General features: G+C 39.6%; 2 protein-coding genes across 2 annotated transcripts; both read left to right on the forward strand.

Annotated features, from left to right (window-relative positions):
* Window positions 1-261: 261 nt before the first annotated feature.
* On the forward strand, window positions 262-5,785 carry ppid (peptidylprolyl isomerase D). Its single transcript, XM_088991191.1, has 10 exons — window positions 262-436; window positions 877-1,017; window positions 1,109-1,215; window positions 1,573-1,761; window positions 1,838-1,960; window positions 3,088-3,194; window positions 3,739-3,895; window positions 3,990-4,076; window positions 4,985-5,027; window positions 5,510-5,785. Exons 1-10 carry the CDS (start codon window positions 352-354, stop codon window positions 5,596-5,598), a joined length of 1,128 nt encoding a protein of 375 aa, XP_088847317.1. The 5' UTR covers window positions 262-351; the 3' UTR covers window positions 5,599-5,785.
* A 3,657-nt stretch (window positions 5,786-9,442) lies between these two features.
* Window positions 9,443-18,322, forward strand: LOC148902557 (histone RNA hairpin-binding protein-like). The gene is made up of 8 exons (XM_089018675.1): window positions 9,443-9,593; window positions 11,257-11,373; window positions 12,657-12,770; window positions 15,150-15,221; window positions 15,296-15,418; window positions 16,079-16,234; window positions 17,094-17,193; window positions 17,895-18,322. Exons 1-8 carry the CDS (start codon window positions 9,535-9,537, stop codon window positions 17,964-17,966), a joined length of 813 nt encoding a protein of 270 aa, XP_088874801.1. The 5' UTR covers window positions 9,443-9,534; the 3' UTR covers window positions 17,967-18,322.
* Window positions 18,323-19,647: the final 1,325 nt, after the last annotated feature.

The following is a 19,647-nucleotide window of genomic DNA, read 5'->3' on the forward strand; positions in this document are numbered from 1 at the left end:
TTCCTGACGTGACGTCACGTCAGAAATTGTCACCAATTCAAAAAACAAGACTTCCTGAATATTCAGCGCGAGTCTTAAAAGGTAAAATATAGCTATGTGCGGTGGAATATTTGTAAAATACACTTAGTAGAAGTCATTTGAAGCGATGTTACAAATTATGGATACACCTTGTCCATAGGCGTCGGTTGTCCTTTAAATTTTGATACGGGGAAATACTCTTATTTTGACATACCCTAAAATCGCCACATCCGGTGTCTTTCACACGCTTTCTTCCTCTCTGAGTGACACGCCGGTCGGCTGCTCTGTTGCTAAGCTAACGTAGGCAAACAGTTTGAAATAAAGTGTTAGAAAATGTCACAGCCAGTGCCCACGAGCAAGCCGGCCAACCCCGTAAACCCTCGCGTTTTCTTCGACGTTGACGTTGGCGGCGCGAGAGGTTAGAATGCTTTTAAATTAGAATGAAAAATTGAAGGAAATGTTGCTCTTTTTGTTAGCATCGTTCGAAATTCATCCGATACGCTTTAGCGTTCTAATAAGTGTTCGTGTAGCAACCGATGCAAACTACGTGTTGTAATTTATTCATTTCATAGATTGTTAACGTGTGAATATAGCTTTATAATGCTAAATATTCAAACACGACCATTTGGTGCACACGCCTCGTGCATTTGATGACTTTGGCATGCCATACATAATAATAAATAAATGATAGATATAATATAATGATAATAAAATGATATAAATAAAGCGATGTTCTAATCATTTAGCAAGCTCACAACACTTGCATTCATAAAAATGTTGTCATTGGTGGTAACTGAATTGGGCAATGTAGATCTTGTAATATTCTGATTTGTCATGTTTTTTTTTTCTTGGTTTTAGCCGGTCGGATTGTCCTGGAGCTGTTCGTTGACATCACACCCAAGACGGCGGAGAACTTCCGAGCCCTTTGCACTGGCGAGAAAGGCTTGGGGAAATCCACAGGGAAAGCCCTGCACTTCAAAGGATGCCCTTTCCACAGAAGTATATGCCGTGATGTCATTGATCATTGCATTTTTTTTTAATAATAATAATAATAATAAAATTCGGACCGTGTGTTGACTTTCCTCGATAGTTATTAAGAAGTTCATGATCCAGGGTGGGGACTTTTCCAACCAGAATGGCACCGGAGGCGAGAGCATTTACGGGGAGAAGTTTGATGATGAAAACTTTCACTACAAGGTAAACATGTCGCAATTTTACAACTATAAAATAATAATAATATTACGAACTTTTTGGTTTACGAACGTTAAATTTATGAACATTTTACCTTAGCATACATTTTTTTTTGGGGGGGATACACACTTTTCGCCTTACTCACTCTGTCTGGGAACCAATTAAGTTCGTAAGCCAAGGTTTCACTGTATAAACAATAGAGAACCACCTAAACTAGCACAAAGATTAGAGAGAAAATGACCCCAAAAAAAGCACCAAAAGAACGGTCAATTGATTAGATGGGAAAAAAACAAGTAAATGGGGCAATAAATAATCACCTCCTCCGCCCTTGTTCTAATGCGTCATTGCGTGCATATCGTCAAGCATGATCAAGTGGGCCTGTTAAGCATGGCCAACGCGGGGGCCAACACCAACGGCTCGCAGTTTTTCATCACCACGGTGCCCACGCCGCACCTGGACGGCAAACACGTGGTCTTCGGACAAGTCCTGAAGGGAATGGGCGTGGTCAAACAGCTGGAGGCCGTCGACACCCGCGACGACGTTCCCGTCAAGGTAAACACCCTACGACGCCATCGAGACGGACCCCAAAGCGATCTGTTTTGCCACCTGCGACCTTTGATCTTTTCAGCCATGCGTGATTGCCGACTGCGGCGAGCACAAGGACGGCGACAGCTGGGGCGACGCCCCCTCTGACGGCACCGGCGACGCCCACCACGACTTTCCGGAGGACTCGGACCTTGACTTCAAAGATGTACGTACCATTGATTGATTGATTTTGCATTTATTTACCATAAGAAGCAGAACAATAATAACAATAACAACAATAATAACAATATTATTAATAATAATAACAATAACAATAATACCAACAATAATAACAATAATAATTACAACAACAATAATCATAACAATAACAACAATAATAATAACAATAACAACAATAATAATAACAATAACAACATTAGCAATAATAATAATATTATTAATAATAATAATAATAATAATAATAACAATAATATAATACCAATAATACCAACAATAATAACAATAATAATAACAACAATAATAATAACAATAATAATAACAATAATAACAACAACAATAATAATAATAAAAATAACAATAATATAATAACAACAATACCAACAATAATAACAACAACAATAATAATAACAATAACAACAACAATAATAATAACAATAATAATATTAATAATAATAATAATAACAATAACAACAACAACAATAATAATAACAATAACAACAACAATAATAATAATAACAACAACAATAATAATAACAACAACAACAATAATAATAACAACAATAATAACAATAATAATAACAACAGCAATAATAATAATATAACAACAACAATAATAATATTAATAATAATAATAATAACAATAATAGCAACAACAATAATCATAATAATAATAATAACAACAACAACAATAATATTATTAAAAATAATACATTTCATTTGTAAGCACCTTTCAAAACTCTCAAGGTCACTTTAGAGTCACTGGATCAGTTTTTCTGTGGGTGAGCAGCGGCAGCCACACACGCCAGCGTTCACTCAACCCGGAAGTAACTCAATAGATAAAAAGCTAGCTAGCTAACAGATAGTCAGCCAGCCAATAGATAGCCGGCCAACTAGCTAGGTAGCCACTAGATAGCTAATAGATAGTCAGCCAGCTAGCTCATAAATAGCTAATAGATCGCCAGCTAGCCAGGCACCAGATAGCCAATAGACAGCCAGTCATTATTATTAACATTGTCATCATTATTATTATTATTATTATTATTATTATTATTATTATTATTATAGCACAAAATGGCTGAAAATGTTCAACTTTTGACTCCGCCCACCTTCCAGGTGGACAAAGTGGTGTCGGTGGCCGAAGACATCAAGAAGATCGGAAACAACCTTTTTAAGAATCAAGACTGGGATGCCGCCATCAATAAATACAGCAAAGCTCTCAGGTTAACGTCTCACCATGAAGCGTATCATCGCGTATTCATTTCGAAGCGCCTTTCAAAACAATCAAGGTCACTTTACAGTCACAGGATCAGTTTTTCTGTGGGTGAGCAGCGGCAGCCACACGCGCCAACGTTCACTCAACCCAGGAGTAACTCAATAGATAGAAAGCTAGCTAGCTAATAGATAACTATTAATAATAACAACAATAATACATTTCATTTATGAGCGCCTTTCAAAACTCTCAAGGTCACTTTATAGTCACAGGGTTGTTTTTTGCGTTGGTGAGCAGCGGCGGCCACATGCGCCAGCGTTCACTCAACCCGGAAGTAACTCAATTAGATTGAAAGCTAGCTAGGTAGCAGGCGTAGGTAGAATTAAAAAGGGAGATATTGCCGAGACGGTATCTGCTCTAACTACTACATTGAGTGTAGTTACGCAGTAGATTGCTGTGTGAGTGTGTAACATGCTGGCTGGCTGTTAGATAGCTAGCTAGATCCAAGACAAACGAAGCCTCAAGGTCACACGTGCACGCGTGTGTTTCCGCAGGTACTTGGAGACGTGCGCCGAGGTTTGGCAGGACCACGTAGAAGAATCTCCAGCGGAAAAGAAAATGCTGAGCGCCATGTTAGGCTGCTACCTCAACACGGCGGCCTGTAAACTCAAACTGCAGATGTGGCGGGAGGCCGCGGACAGCTGCGACAAGGTCCGGCGTGGACGCCCGCGAAATGGCGCCGTGACGCCATGATTGAGCTAACTTGTGTGCCGTTTTTTTTTTTTTTTTTTTTTTGTATCGGTAGGCGCTGGAGTTGGATAAAGGCAACACCAAGGCTCTTTTCCGGCGGGCTCAAGCCTGGCAAGGCCTCAAGGAGTACGGCAAAGCCATGGTAACATGTTGAATACAGTGATACCTCGCTTTACGAACCCCTTGGATTACGAACTTTTCGCTTTGCGAACGTTCAATTTATGAACATTTTACCTTGGCATACAAACTATTTTTCGGGATACACACGGAGCGCCATTATAAATGATGTATCGTTCGCGAACGAGCCCATTCTCCTAACAACAAGATGCCAGCTGACTGTTTTTGTCCTCTATTTCCCGCCCCCAGTCTTCGGTTAAAGCCACGTGATTGGTCAAGAACGCAGTGTGGGGGGGGGGGGGGGGTTACATTAAAGAGACAGGCAGACGACAGAGAAAGTGTTAAAATGGATAGAAAACAGTGAAATTTGGACTCGTTTGAACTTTGATAGTTCAAAAGCAGAGTGTAGACTGGAAGGTTAAAATTCCCATCAATCAGGCTCCACAAATAACCCGCACAAGCCATCTGTACACTTGATGCAAAAAGCTATCAACCCAGCAAAACAGAACACAATTGATGAAGCACGAGGTAAAATTATCGCAGAGAAAGCACCTACAAGGGATCATTCCTCAAGATGGTGGAAGAAGAAGGCTACGTTCCTCATCAAGTGTTTCATGCTGATGAAAGCGGCCACTCCATTCCATCAAGCCATTAACAACCATCACAAAGGTCAATAAAATGACTTTATTATAAAGTACAGTTTTATTTCTTTCATTATGATACCATAGCACATTTATTATACATAAAATCATGTATATTCTGTGCCGTTTTAAGGCTTAGAAAGTAGAAAGTTATATTTTTTGGGGACCTGGGAACGGATTATTCTCATTTTAATGGTTTCCTATGGGAAATTAATTTTTGGGATACACACTTTTTGCTTTACACACTGAAATGGCCATACGTGCGATGTTACGTCCTCCATTTTCTTTGCAGTCGGATCTGAAGACAGCTCAGGGAATCGCTCCGGAGGACAAAGGTGAACATTTTCCTCATTTTTCTTGACAAATTGTGCACGATAAACATCACCTCAAGGTGGATTGGATTAGCCTTTAATAGTCTCGCAGTGGACAAATTGACATTTCACAGCAGCAAAGTGATGAAAGGAGACGGTATCTGCACTGTATAACTACCGTATTGAGTGTAGTCACGCGGTAGATTGCTGTGCGAGTGTGTGACATGCTGGCTGGCCAAAATTGTAGTATGCATTGCCGGCTGCTTGCACTTTGCGGTGCCAGGCGTACATTAAAAAAGGGGGTCTGGTGGTCGTAAGTACAGGTGGTCGTAACGTGTGCCGGTCGTAACTCGGATGTTACCTGTATTTGATCCCTCTCATGTTTAATGATTCTGTCACCGCTGGTCATTTCATAGTCTGCAACACTTTACACTGTGATTCAAATGACCGCAGAGCATGTATTACTAGCATCAAGGAGCCAGAATTTTGTTTCCGTTTTCCGGCAGCCATCAGCAACGAGATGAAGCGCGTACAACTCCAAGTCCAGCAGGAGAAGGAGAAAGAAAAGAAAATCTACGCCAAAATGTTTGCCTGAATGTGTCCAAACTGCCTCTCATCATGTAACAAACCTCATCCTGAAGTGGTTTTTCAACACTAAACGCCGTCGCCATTTTGGAGCAATCACATCACAAGACCTTCCGGTGCTCAACATTCAAGTTTATTCACTGATGTCACAAAGATGGATGTACAAGTAGCTGGAATAAATGTTAACTTATCAAAAACGTCTTGCTGGAAGTCTGCGTTTAAAAGACAACCGACACCATTTTTTTGTTTGTTTCCTGACATCAGAAAAACGTTTTATAGCATCTAAAAAACGCAGGATGAGATTTTTAGTCAAATGCAAAACACCAATAAAAATGAGTGAAAAAGTGTCCCAAAACTGCCACAAAATGAGGTCGGAAACTGGGCAGATTCAGAAAGTCCCGCCCCTTGTTCGTGACATCACGCCAGGATACTCCTTTACAAACTGCCTTGCTCCAGAATCAAAACAATGGCGTCAAAGAGTTCATATTCGGAAAAAGATGCTTTCTTGTTACTCATCCAGTTATGAATACGATTCAAATACAGTGAGACCTCAACTTACAAACTTTTCGTCTTACAAACTTCAAATTTCTGAAAATTAAACCTTATAATAAGCACTATTTTCATAATACACACCCACCACGGCTCGCGGAGTAATCTTCGGCGGAAGCACACGACCGAACAGCACCAGAGGTTAAGTTACCAACAGTCCTTATGGAAGGTGACTCTCCTTCCATAAGCCATCAACGACCATCAAAAAGGTAAATAAAACTTTATTTTACAGCACAGTTTATTTCTTTAATTACAGTCGTCATGTAATGCACCTCTCTTTCCAAACAGCAATTCCCTTTCACCTTCGACCTCCAACGCCAGTCCATCAAGCCATAAATGACCATCACAAATGTAAACAAAGTGACTTTATGATACAATTCAGTGTATTTCTTTCATTACAATACAATCGCACATTTATTATACATAGAATAAGGTATGTTGTGTGTAGTTTTAAGGCTTATATAGTTGAAAAGAATATTTTATGGAAACCCGGGAACGGATTATTCCCATTTTAATGGTTTCCTATGGGAATTTCTTTTTTGAGATACACACTTTTCACCTTACACACTCTATCTGGGAACCAATTAAGTTCGTAAATTGAGGTCTCACTGTAGTTCTGAAGAGGAAAGCATAAATGTTTGCAATCGATTCAAGAAGTCCTTCCGTATCAATTGGAGCCGTCTGGACTCCAATATAGCGCGCAGAAAATGCACAACATGCGATTTTACAAATTATGGACGCAGGTTGAAGGCCACTTTATGTAAATAAAATGTTAAAATTACACTTTTTTTGGTGCGGAAGTTTTCACATGATAAAGTAATAAAATCCAGGTTCTTAAAACATGTGTTCCTCGTTATTACAGTACATACATCATAACCAGCATAAAAGTCAGAAGTTTTTTTTATATACTGTATTTTCTGGTGTATAAGGCACACCCAAAAGACTTCATTCTCCTCAAAAGTTGACCATGCGGCTTATACGTTGGGGGCGCCTTATATGTTGAAATCATATACATCTAAATGGCTAGCTATATTGCTAGCTATCTGTTTTGGCTATCTATTAGCTAGCTACGAGCTGGCTAGCTAGCTAGCTTTCTATCTGTGTATTTAATAGTGACATTCAGTGTATTAGCTAACTATCTAGCTAGCTATTAGCTATAGAGCTATCTAGGTGGCTAGCTATCTTTTGGCTATATTAGCTATTTCCTAGCTGGCTCGCTAGCTTTCTATCTTTTAACTTCCGGGTTGAGTGAACGCTGGCGCGTGTGGCCGCCACTGCCCACCCACAGAAAATTATTCTGTGACTGTAAAGTAACCTTGACAGTTTTGAAAGGCGCTGAGAAATGAAATTATTATTATTGTTATATTGAGCCACAACAGGTCTCACAAGTACCGTCCAATTGCCCCCGGAGAAGTATTGTGTAACCCCAGCCTCGAGTTTAGCGCCTTATAATGTGGTGTGCCTTATACAGTAAAGTCTCATTATATCAATATCGGTTACATCGATAGTACCGCTTATTACGATACTATTTCTATGAACGCAAGGAGAAAATTACATGCCCGCAGGATCGGATATATCGATATTTTTTCCGACTCCCGAGAATATCGATATAACGAGACTTTACTGTAGCTATATTTTACCTTTTAAGACTCGCTCTGAATATTCCGGAAGTCTTGTTTTTGAGTTGGTGACGAGTCCGTACGTGACGTCACTGAAGGAACGCCCCTGACCGAAAAAAAGGACACATTGTAGCAGTCCTTTCATCACGTCAATGCTAGTTTGGTCTGAAAACATTGTGTTGCACCAGAAAGAGCCAGAAGAGGGTGTCCAAGTTCCATGTAACGAGACTTTACTGTATTTGGAAAACATATTTCTATATTTGGAAAACTTTTTTCATTCGTTGAAGGTGCGGCTTATACTCTGGTGCACCTTATATATGGAACAAGTTTGAAAATACACCATTCCTAGGGGGTGCAGCTTATACTCTGGTGTACCTTATATATGGAAGTACATAGTTTGAAAATACACAATTCATTGGGGGTGCGCCTTATACATGGAAAACATTTGAACATACACCATTCCTATGAGGTGCGCCTTATATATGGAGCAGGTTTGAACAGACACCATTTCTAAGGGGTGCGGCTTATACTCTGGTGCACCTTATATATGGAGCAGGTTTGAACAAACACCATTCTTTGGGGGTGCTCCATATACTCCGGTGCGCCTTATATATGGAGCAAGTTTGAAAATACACCATTCGTAGGGGGTGCGGCTTATATGTTGCGCTTTATACATGGAAAAGGTTTGAAAATCCACCATTCATTGGGGGTGCGCCTTATAGTCAAATGTGCCTTATACAGGTAACATCCGACTTACGACCAAGTTCCGTTCCGACCAAGTGGTCGGAAGTCGAAATGGTCGTAAGTCTTTTCTATTTTAAAAATAGGGTTTGGAAGTCATAAGTACGGGTGGTCGTAACTCGAGCTGGGCGTAAGTCGGATGATACCTGTATGTGGAACAAGTTTGAACATACACCATTTCTAAGGGGTGCGGCTTATACTCTGGTGCACCTTATATATATATATATGGAAAATGTTTGATATACAGTAAAGTCTCGTTATATCGATATTGGTTATATCGATAGTACTGCTTATTATGATTTACAATAATAACAGTAACCACCACAACAATAATAATAAATAATAATAATATTGAGGATTACTTTTACTGGTTTGCCGTGTCAATAGTAGCGATCGGCGGCAGCATTGTCGTCGGCTACCAGCAGTTGAGACCCTCTGGATCTCAGCCAAAATGGCCTTTGGAAATTGGTTCACAATTTTATTATTTTTTTTCCTGCATAAAATTTGTAGTACGCCATACATTATTTGCAATAATATAATAATCGAGATTGCACGGCGTGATGACGTTCAACTCCCAAGTGCAGTGTGAACAATATATTTAACTTAAGGCGAACCAAGACAGAAATGTTCAAGTATTTGCGACATCTTGTCCACTATCGTGAAAAGCGGATATGCTTTTATAAATTTTAATTGAACAAAATAATAATAACTCGCTGTTTCTATATAATCAGTGGGGAGGCACATAGACACGATGGCACTCGGATGTTCGGCGCGAAAATTGCATGTTAATAAAATAGAAAACGTTTTGTTTAAAAAAACGGTTAAAAAAATATAGGAGATGCCAGTTGTTTACGGAGTAACGTCACAAATCACGTGATTTTTTCCATTTTATTTTAGGATTATTAGGACCGCCTTTTCCGGTCATGTGACGCTGTTGGCGGCGGATCTCCCAGTGTTGGCGGGTGTTTGTTGACCGGCAGACCTTGCAAGGTTCCCCTCACGCTTTGTTACCACGTTAACTTATAAATAGCAACAAAATGTCTCATTTGACCAGAAGTAGAAGATGTGACGGAAACAACACGGAACTGGAGGACAGGTAACCCAATGGAGTTGCACGTTTATGGTTTCTGCTGTGTTTTGGAAGAAGATGGGCAAGAATGGAGTCGTTGTTGGTTTGGGATCGCTTAAACAGTTTGATGAATGCGTAGTGAATGCGCACTTAGACTTGCAACGTAACGTTAAATAAACTTGCATGTGCTGCTAAAGTGATGTTAGTTTGTCTTACTTTCACGGCCTAGTTGAGCTAGCTCGTCCGTCCTTATGTGTGCCAAAACAAACCCATTTTGTGCTTACATTCAAAATTGGCGGACTTGAACACGGCGAGTTGTGAATAAACATCTTACTACGTGACGAGAAAAGAAAGAAGCGCGTTTTTTGTTACTTTTATTTGTCTCTTGCGACGCAAAACTTAGCCGGTTGCACCAACAGCGAATTGAATGAAAAAGCAAATGGCGGGAGAAGCAAATGGCCTCTGGTTCTCTTCATCGAAAGACGCCTTTCTGTATTCTTTAGTTCACAACTCGTATACGTATGTATTAAATAATGAGATGGTGTGGAAACCAACACACTGTTTCTTTTATCCAAACGTGGAATACATATATTTTCTGCCCAGGCATTTGTTGTCTCCAATTTAATGCCGTACCTGTCAATCTTCCAAATAATGGCGTCTGCCCTTTCAAAATGGTGGCTCATTTTACGTTTTATATAGCGGACGTAAAATGAAACAAAATTAACTTTGTTTTTTTAAAGAATATAAATTTATTGGTATATACCCTGGTTCAATCAAAGAACAAAAAATGTCTTCAGCCGCATCATGAATTCTAAAATGGAAGAATGACTTTTGTTGTCATTGTATGTAGCGCAACCTAGCATAAATAATTTCTCAGGCATTATTGTTCAATCATACAATATTACAACAAATCTATTTACTGACATTTACTGTCAATAAAGCAATTTTACAGAAATAGTTTTATTTATACAAATGTCTAAATGTTTTTTAAATAAAAAATCTGTAGTGATAGAAGAAAATGTAGATTTATATGTACTTCACAGGTACGCAAGTACATAGGCTTGAGTAACATGACAGTGCAGAATTAACAATAATTCGGTCAATGAAATTTAAAAGGTCAATTCATAAATAATAACAATAATACATTTCATTTATCAGCGCCTTTCAAAACTTTCAAGGTTGCTTTACAGGATCAATTTTTCTGTGGGTGAGCAGCGGCAGCCACATGCGCCAGCGTTCACTCAGCCGGGAATAACTCAAATAGATCAAGTTAGCTAGCTAGCTAACAGATAACTAATAGATAGATAGTTAGATGGCTTATAGATCGCAAATAGATTGCTAGCTAGCTTAATTCATTCAGAGAAGTGATGAACAACATTTTCAGGCAGGCTTCATTTATCGCAATTTCAGCAAGTATATTAATACGAATATAATAATACATTTCACTTCACAGTCACAGGATAAGTTTTTCTGTGGATGAGCAGCGGCAGCCACACGCGCCAGCCTTCATTCAACCCGGAAGCCACTCAAATAGATAGAAAGCGAGCTAATAGATAGCTGATAGCCAGCTATACAGCTAGCTATATAACTAATAGATAGCTAGCAAGCCAGCTAGGGAGCTAGATAGCAAATAGCTAGCTAGCGAGAAGCCAGCTAGATAGCTACTAACCCTCCACCCTCCATTTTGTAGGTCTGAAGGCCCATCACGGTGGTCTCATAGCAGAAAACGCGGCATTGATGGAAGCTTGCGGTCCAAGAAGAGTAACGACGACGATGGCCAAGATGACACGAACAACAGAAACGCCAGGTTTGTACCAAGGTTGCAATTAACTCATTCACTGCCATTCTCGGATTTATTCGGGGATTGAAAATATGACGTAGAGCGCCATTCCCAAATGTATTTATTTTTTGCTAGATAATAATAATAATAATACATTTCATTTATCAGCGCCTTTCAAAACTCTCAAGGTTCACTCAACCAGGAATAACTCAAATAGAGCAAGTTAGCTAGATAGCTAGCTAGCTATTTAGACAGCTAATAGATAGCAACTAGATAGCTAGCTAGGTAGCCAAAAACGGTGACCCCGTTCAACCAGGAATAATCCAAATAGATCAAGTTAGCTAGCTCGCTAATAGATGACTAATAGATAGGTAGCTAGTTAAACAGCTAATAGATATCTAGCTAGGTAGCCAGCAACTGTGACTTCGTTCAACTGGGAGTAACTCAAAGTGATCAAATTAGTTAGCTAATAGATGCCTAATAGATAGCTAACTAGCTAGTTAGCTAGTTCGACAACTAACAGCTAGCTCGGTAGCCAGAAACGGTGACCCCGTTCAATCGGGAATAACTCAAATAGATCAAGTTAGCTATCTAGCTAATAGATGACTAATAGGTAGGTAGCTAGTTAGACAGCTAATAGATATCAAATAGATACCTAGCTAGGTGGCCAGCAACGGTAACCCCGTTCAAACAGGAATAACTCAAATAGATCAAGTTAGCTAGCTGGCTAATACATAACTAACAGATAGCCAGCTAGATCGCAAATAGATAGCCAGCTAGGTAGCCAGCAACGGTGACCCAAGAGGATGTGCAAGATAGCTAGCTGATTACTAGATAGCAAATAGGTAGCCAGCTAGTTAGCCAGCAAGCTTGAGTGCCGATAAAACGCTGGCCAGACCTCTGGCAATGTTTTTTTCCCTTGCACAAGGTGGCAGCATTTCCCTTTTTTTCCATGTTAGTGCTTTGTTCCAGCTTCAACTGTTGTTCAAGCCCTATACAAGCCAATATGTATGTACAGGTAACGTCCGACTTACGACCGACTCGACTTACGACCACCCATACTTACGACCACGACCCCCAGACCCTATTTTTAACATTTTAATTCTACGCCTTGTATTGTATTGTATTACTGTCTAGTGAGTTCTACGCCTCTGCATTGTATTTTGGACAACCACCGTCATTTCAAGCTCAGATAACTGCAGACCTATATAATTTAGGAATTAACTATTTTTTTTCTGATGAAAGAAGAGAATCTAACCGTTCTACGAGTTTTTAAGTCTTCCTTGTTTTCCCATTTTTTTCCTTTCCAGTTTTACCACTCCAGAAAGCAGAGGTCCGGTGTCTCGGATCGCTCGACGGACCGACTGGGGAAGCCAGGTGGAGGATGACGAGATGAGGAGAAATGTGCAGAGAGACATGCAGCGGTAAAGTGTCCTTGAGAGTTTTGAAAGGCGCTTAGAAATGAAATGGATTATTATTATTATTATTATTATTATAAATAGATAGAAAGCTAGCCAGCTAGATAACAGATAGCTAATAAATAGCCAGCTGGACAGTTAGCTAACTAGCCAGATATCCATATAGCTAATAAATAGCCAGCTACATATCTAGCTAGCTAGACAGATAGCCAATAGATAGCAAATAGATAGCCAGGAAGACAGTTAGCTAACTAGATAGATATTAGCCAGCTACATAGCTTCCTATCCTTTTGCTATCTATTTGCTTTTGATTAGGTATCTGTCTAGCTACCTAGCTAGCTATCTATGTGCTATCCATTTTCTATCTATTAGCTGGCTACCTAGCTGGCAATATATTTGCTATCTATTAGCTAGCTACCTAGCTGGCTATCTATTTGCTATCCATTTGCTATCTTGAGTGTTTTGAAAGGTGCTTAGAAATGAAATGTATTATTATTATTATTATTATGAGCTATCTGGCTAGCTAGCTATGTAGCTGGCTATTTATTAGCTATATGGCTGTCTAGTGAGTTAGCTAACTGTCTATCTGGCTATCTATTATCTATCTGTTAGCTAGCTGGCTAGCTTTCTATCTATTTGAGTTACTTCCGGGTTGAGTGAACGCTGGCACATGTGGCTGCCGCTTCTCAACCGCAGAAAAACCGATCCTGTGACTAAAGTGACCTTGAGAGTTTTGAAAGGCGCTTAAAAATGAAATGGATTATTATTATATATATATATAGATAGCCATATAGCTAATAAATAGTGTGTCCTGGAATTCGAGCGACAATGACAAAAACCCTGGCACTTCCACTGGTCTTGTGGAAAGGTTGTTCTATTTCAGTATCGTATTATTATTATAAACCATATTGCTTCATCACACTTTGTGGCATTATCTCTTGCCTTGTGTTTTGCAGACCTTCTTGCGTGCATTGAGATAACGAGTTACAGTTTGCTTTCTGTTATGAGGTAAACGGCGTTGTCCATAAAAAGCAAATGGAGACTCCCATTTCGTTAACTCATTCACTGCTAGACGATGTGCAAAAATATGTCCAGTGCCAGGGTTTTTGTCATTGTCACTGGAATTCCAGGACCCACAAAATATTGAGTTTTAGGACTACATAAACATTCATAGCAGCGTTAGAAACCTTAGATTCTCTTCTTTCATCAGGGAAAAAAAAGTGTTAATTCCTAAATTATATGGGTCTGGGGTTATATGAGCTTGAAATTGGGGCAGGTGTCCAAAAATACAATGCAATATATACAAATTGTTTTATATAGAGCTTTAAAAACAAAGCGCTAACATGGACACAAGGCAAATACCACCGCCTCGTGGGAGGCAAACAAACAGCGGCCAGCTAGCGCGTGGCGGTGGCAGGCATAGAATTAAAAAAAAGGGTCTGGAGGTCGTGGTCGTAAGTCGAGCTGGTCGTAAGTTGGATGTTACCTGTATTGAGTTTTAGGACTACATAAACATTCAATTCAGCATAAGAAACCTTAGACTGTCTTCTTTCATCAGAAAAAAATGAGTTAATTCCTAAATGATATGGGTCTGGAGTTATGTGAGCTTGAAATGAGGGCAGCTGTCCAAAATACAATGCGGTACATACATACATATTGGTTTATATAGCGCTTTAACAACAGCTGAAGCTGGAACAAAGCGCTAACATGGAAAAAAAAGAGTTATTTTTTAAGTTATATGGGTCTGGAGTTTTGTGAGCTTGAAATGAGGGCGGCTGTCCAAAATACAATGCAATACATACATACATATTGGTTTATATAGCGCTTTAACAGCATTATGCATGAGTTACCGTATTTGTTGTTGTTGCACTTCTGTCATACAGTGATACCTTGGCTTATGAACGTAATTGGTTCCGAGACAGTGTGTGAGGCGAAAAGTGTGTATCCCAAAAATTAATTTCCCACAGGAAACCATTAAAATGAGAATAATCCGTTCCCAGGTTCCCATAAAAATATTTTCTTTTATGTGCGCCTTATAGTGCAGAAAATACGGTAACTCATGCATATCACACTTCTGTCATACAGTAATACCTTGGCTTATGAACGTAATTGGTTCCGAGACAGAGTGTGTGAGGCGAAAAGTGTGTATCCCAAAAATTAATGTCCCATAGGAAACCATTAAAATGAGAATAATCCGTTCCCAGGTCCTCATAAAAAAAACATGTTCTTTTAGGTGCGCATTATAGTGCAGAAAATATGGTAACTCATGCATATCACACTTCTGTCATACTTCCAAAATGGAATCAATTCAATACATTTTCCTATCAAATGTTTTAAATATTAGCAATCGGCTATTTGTAATCCATCGTATATCCACTTGTTCAGTTATAGGAGGAGGATACTTGCTGCAGAAGTCACCCAAAGAGAGAGGAAGACATCTTCTGGCTCTTCGGGCAGGTGTGTTACCTCTCCGAAGCATTTACCAGTCCATTTCGGCACCACTTCATTTTTTTTTCTAAATAATTCCGCAGCTGCGACTCCAAAGAGGGGGACAACGTAGAAATGGACGAGGCTGTGTTGCTACGACGACAGAAACAGATCAACTACGGCAAGAATACGCTGGCCTATGATCGATATATCAAAGAAGTTCCCAAGTAGGTCCATATAAACACACACATTGGTGTTATAAACTTGTATGTATTCATTTTTTTAACGCTAAATGATAGCAAACATTAGCCACATTAGCTTGCTTGTTTAGCGTATTCTAGCAGTTGTATTAGGGTCGTTCTCGTCAGTAGCAAGTTCTGTAAGTAACGATGGCATCCAAATGTTAGAGAGTCGTTATGAGCGTAGAAGAAAGAGATAAGTGTGCTACCGTTTTTCTATCTATGAGCTAGCTACCTAGCTGGCTGGATAGCTTTCTAACTATTAGGTATCTAGAAGCTAGCAAGAATCTAAACAAGGGCGTAGAAAATCCTACTGGACCCTCCGCACCCTGCCCACCACCTTTTCCAGCTACTCCTCTCTGGCCGCCGCTACCGAGCTAATAGATAGCTTGCCAGCTAGATAGCAAATAGTGAGATAAATAAAAAGAAGTGACAAGTGAAGCCAATAGATAGCTATCGAGACAGCCATCTTGCTAGCTAGCTATCTCAACAGCCATTCATTAGCCCTCTAGCTAGTTATCCATTAGCTATATAACCATCCTTCTAGCTAGCTATCCAGTTCATACATACCCTTGATCATAAGTTCACCGTAGTAATAAATGCAATACGAAAACTGCGGATGGAAACGAGTTTCTCTACCTTTGCCAGGCACATGCGACAGCCCGGCGTTCATCCCAAAACTCCCAATAAGTTCAGGAAGTACAGTCGGCGTTCCTGGGACCAGCAGATCAAGCTGTGGAAGGTCAAGCTCCACGCGTGGGACCCACCGACAGAAGACGGAGGAGAAGTCAACGGCACTCACGTGTAAGCAAACGTGACGCTTTTTATTTGAAAGGACAACCGACGTCACTTTTTTGTTTCCGAACTGACATAAAAAAAAAACGTTTTATAGCAGCTAAAATAGCCAAAACACGCAGGATGATATTTTTGGTCAAATGCAAAACACCAATAAAAAAATGACTTCAAGTGTCCAAAATCTGCACACACAAAAATAAACCCGGAAGTGGCCAGTTTCAGAATGTCCCGCCCACTTGTTCGTCTTGATGTCTTGCCTTGCTGGGAATCAAAACAATGGCTTCAGATTGGGAGAATATGCTTTCTTGTTACACCTCCAGTGATGAATATGATTCAAATAGTTCTGAAGAAGAAAGCATACATGTTTGCAATCCATTAAAGAATTTATTCCGTGCCATTTTGAGACAATATGGGCGGAAAATGTAGCACTAAAAAAGAGGCAGAAAATGGCGACAAAGCTCCGTATAAGGAGCCCGTTTCCACCGGCTGATTAATTCTTTACACGGAGCTTTGTCGCCCTCTTCTGCCTCTTTTTTTGGTGCAACACAAAGTTCTCAGACCAAACAAGTACAGCAAAATGCATTGACGTGATGAAAGGACTGCTACAATGTGTCCTTTTTTCGGTCAGGGGCGTTCCTTCAGTGACGTCACGTGAGGACTCGTCACCAACTCAAAAACAAGACTTCCGGAATATTCAGCGCGAGTCTTATAAACGTAAAATATCGCTATATGCGGTGGAATGTTTGTCAAATACGCTCAGTAGAAGTCATTTGAAGCCATTTTACAAATGATGGACACAACTTGTCGGTTGTCCTTTAATGCAGCATTTGGGATTCTTTTCACATGTTTTGTGATCTGACTTTTCCAGGGACGAACTTCGTTTTGAGGATGTCATGGACATTGAGATTGACTTTCCCATATTGTCAGATACCGGCAATGGGACATGCGCGTTCAACTTGTCACCAGAGGTGAGATTTACACTCACTCACTGAAGACTGAATGACTCTCCGTGTCTTTGTGTTGTCATATTAGAGTGATACCTCGCTTTACGAAGCCCTTGGCTTACGAACTTTTCGGTTTCCGAACGTTAAATTTATGAACATTTTACCTTGGCATACAAACTATTTTTCGGGATACACACGGAGCTTCCACAATGAGTAATGTGTCGTTTGCGAACGAGCCCGTTCTCCTAACAAGAAAATGGCAGCCGACTGTTTTTGTCCTCTATACCCCGGCACCGCCACATCTGGACAGTAGGGATATATATATATATATATATATATACAGTAAAGTCTCGTTATATCGATATCGGATATATCGATAGTCCCGGTTATATCGATACTATTTCTATGCACGCACGGAGAAAATTACGTGCAAACAGGGTCGGATATATCGATAGTCCCGGTTATATCGATATTTTTTTCGGACTCCCTTGAATATCGATATAACGAGACTTTACTGTATATATAGGGCCAAAACTACCAGCCAAAAAAATTTTCGCTGACGAAGCCTCTTGGATAAGAAGCGAAACATCCGACACCTTGAAAGAAGTACAGATGACGTCTGAAGAAACCTTCTCATCGATGGACCACTCCTATACGACTGAGAGCTTACACAGATGTATTGACCAAGTTATTTTGTATTTATTGAAATGCTTGATGTGTTCCAGGATGAGGACCTTGCAGGAACTCCAGTCAAAATGCAGAAGATGGAAACCACAGCGGAGCTTGACATGCTTTAGCGCTTGAGCTAATTGTTTGGTTTTGTTATCAAATCTCTTTCAAATCTTCTACTTTGAGTCCCTAAACATGAAATATATATATTTTTCTTTCCTGAAAGCCTCTGTTCCTGTTTGTAAACTACTTGATCATCGCATGCACTCTTAGCAGTGCCTTATTAGAACTTGTTTTTGTTTTTAAACAAATGTCTCAGGGACCAGTTTCTTTTTCAGTATTAATTATGTCAGTCGAATTGGTTTCTGTGCTTTTGCTTCACCGACGCACTTGGAGCACACAAATATTGTGGACTGTAAGGGACAAGTTGAACAAAAATATTTGATTTCAGTGTACGATTTTAAAAGGAGAGGAGGGAGGTTATTGGGCTGTTTATATTGGGGGGGGGGGTTCATAGAAATGTCATATTTTGTAATGTTTGCTTCTTGGTAAAAAGTTGGAAATATAAATAAAAACTTGTTACCATGTTGACTAATTTGAGTTTTCATTTATTATCTGACAAAACGTCAACTTTAATCTAGATAACTCAATGTAAGCTGAGACGGAACACCCCTCCGTTGGACTGTACCATGCAAACTCCACAAATAGTCTATGTGTGTTTGTATGTACTGTCTTGTGAGGACCACTAACATTTTATACCATACGTAGTGATGGAAAACAAGAAGTTATCATATTTAAAAGTTTCATGCTGTTGTATGCTTAGTCAACATGTGTGACTCGAATACATAATTGAAGCACAGACAAACCTGGGGTCAATCTGAGGTCAACAGACACAGCAAGTTAAACTGTCCTCTTTATCGAGGAGATCTGGCCTTGGACAGAATTTAGGACTTGGGAAACTCCTTTATCACAGGAATAATTTACGACTTGAAACTCATTAGCCCGGTTACAAATTTATCAGTTCATGGAAAAGAATGTTTTCTTGCTTACTGCCCTCTGTGCTTAGAACTCAAGAGGTGTGGTATTCTAATCAAGAAAACTATGTTTTACTAACGTATCACTTTAATTTGCATATACTCTACTATACTACTACTACTCCGAATAATAATAATACATTTCATTTCTAAATACATTTCAAAACTCTCAAGGTCACTTTACAGTCACAGGATAAGTTTTTCTGTGGGTGAGCAGCGGCAGCCACACGCGCCAGCGTCAAATAGACAGAAAGCTAGCTATATAGCTAATAGATGGCTAGCTAAAGCAAATAGATAGATAATACACACCTAGCTTGAGCGAGAGCTAATAGATAGCTAAACTAATAGACAGCCAGCTAGAGCTAACAGATAGCTAATATCTAGCTAGCTACAGCTAGTAGTGATTATGCTATATTGACATTTATCTGCTGGGTATTTATATGGAGAATATATAGGGTGAAACGAGGACAAAGGATTGATTTTTGTGGATGGATGTTTGGTCAAGAAGTCATACCTGTCAACCTGTACGTTTTTGCCGTGATGCCTTTTAAGACGTGTACGACGTACAAGAAAATTGTACGGAAAAACACACATTTGTCAATTATGGGTACCATCCGGTTTATCACCAAATCGCTGCGTTAGCATCTATCTCGGTATGTTTTTTTTTCCATTGCAAACGAAGCGAGCGGTTTGATGCTACTAAAACCATTGAGAAGAATTTTGTATATTTTTTTTATACCCATAGAAAAACCATGCAGGTACGCGTAGAACATGC

Source organism: Hippocampus bargibanti, linkage group LG02 (assembly GCF_051943395.1).
Source record: "Hippocampus bargibanti isolate YZ-2025 linkage group LG02, ASM5194339v1, whole genome shotgun sequence".
In the NCBI taxonomy this organism is placed as follows: Eukaryota; Metazoa; Chordata; class Actinopteri; order Syngnathiformes; family Syngnathidae; genus Hippocampus; species Hippocampus bargibanti.

Bases quoted from the DNA above. Each gene is read 5' to 3' on its own strand.
- ppid (XM_088991191.1), top strand. From the start codon at position 352: ATGTCACAGCCAGTGCCCACGAGCAAGCCGGCCAACCCCGTAAACCCT. The intron at 1,762-1,837 runs GTAAACACCCTA...TGATCTTTTCAG, and splicing joins GCGACGACGTTCCCGTCAAG to CCATGCGTGATTGCCGACTG. The intron at 5,028-5,509 runs GTGAACATTTTC...GTTTTCCGGCAG, and splicing joins AATCGCTCCGGAGGACAAAG to CCATCAGCAACGAGATGAAG.
- LOC148902557 (XM_089018675.1), top strand. From the start codon at position 9,535: ATGTCTCATTTGACCAGAAGTAGAAGATGTGACGGAAACAACACGGAA. The intron at 11,374-12,656 runs GTTTGTACCAAG...TTTCCTTTCCAG, and splicing joins ACGAACAACAGAAACGCCAG to TTTTACCACTCCAGAAAGCA. The intron at 16,235-17,093 runs GTAAGCAAACGT...TGACTTTTCCAG, and splicing joins GAAGTCAACGGCACTCACGT to GGACGAACTTCGTTTTGAGG.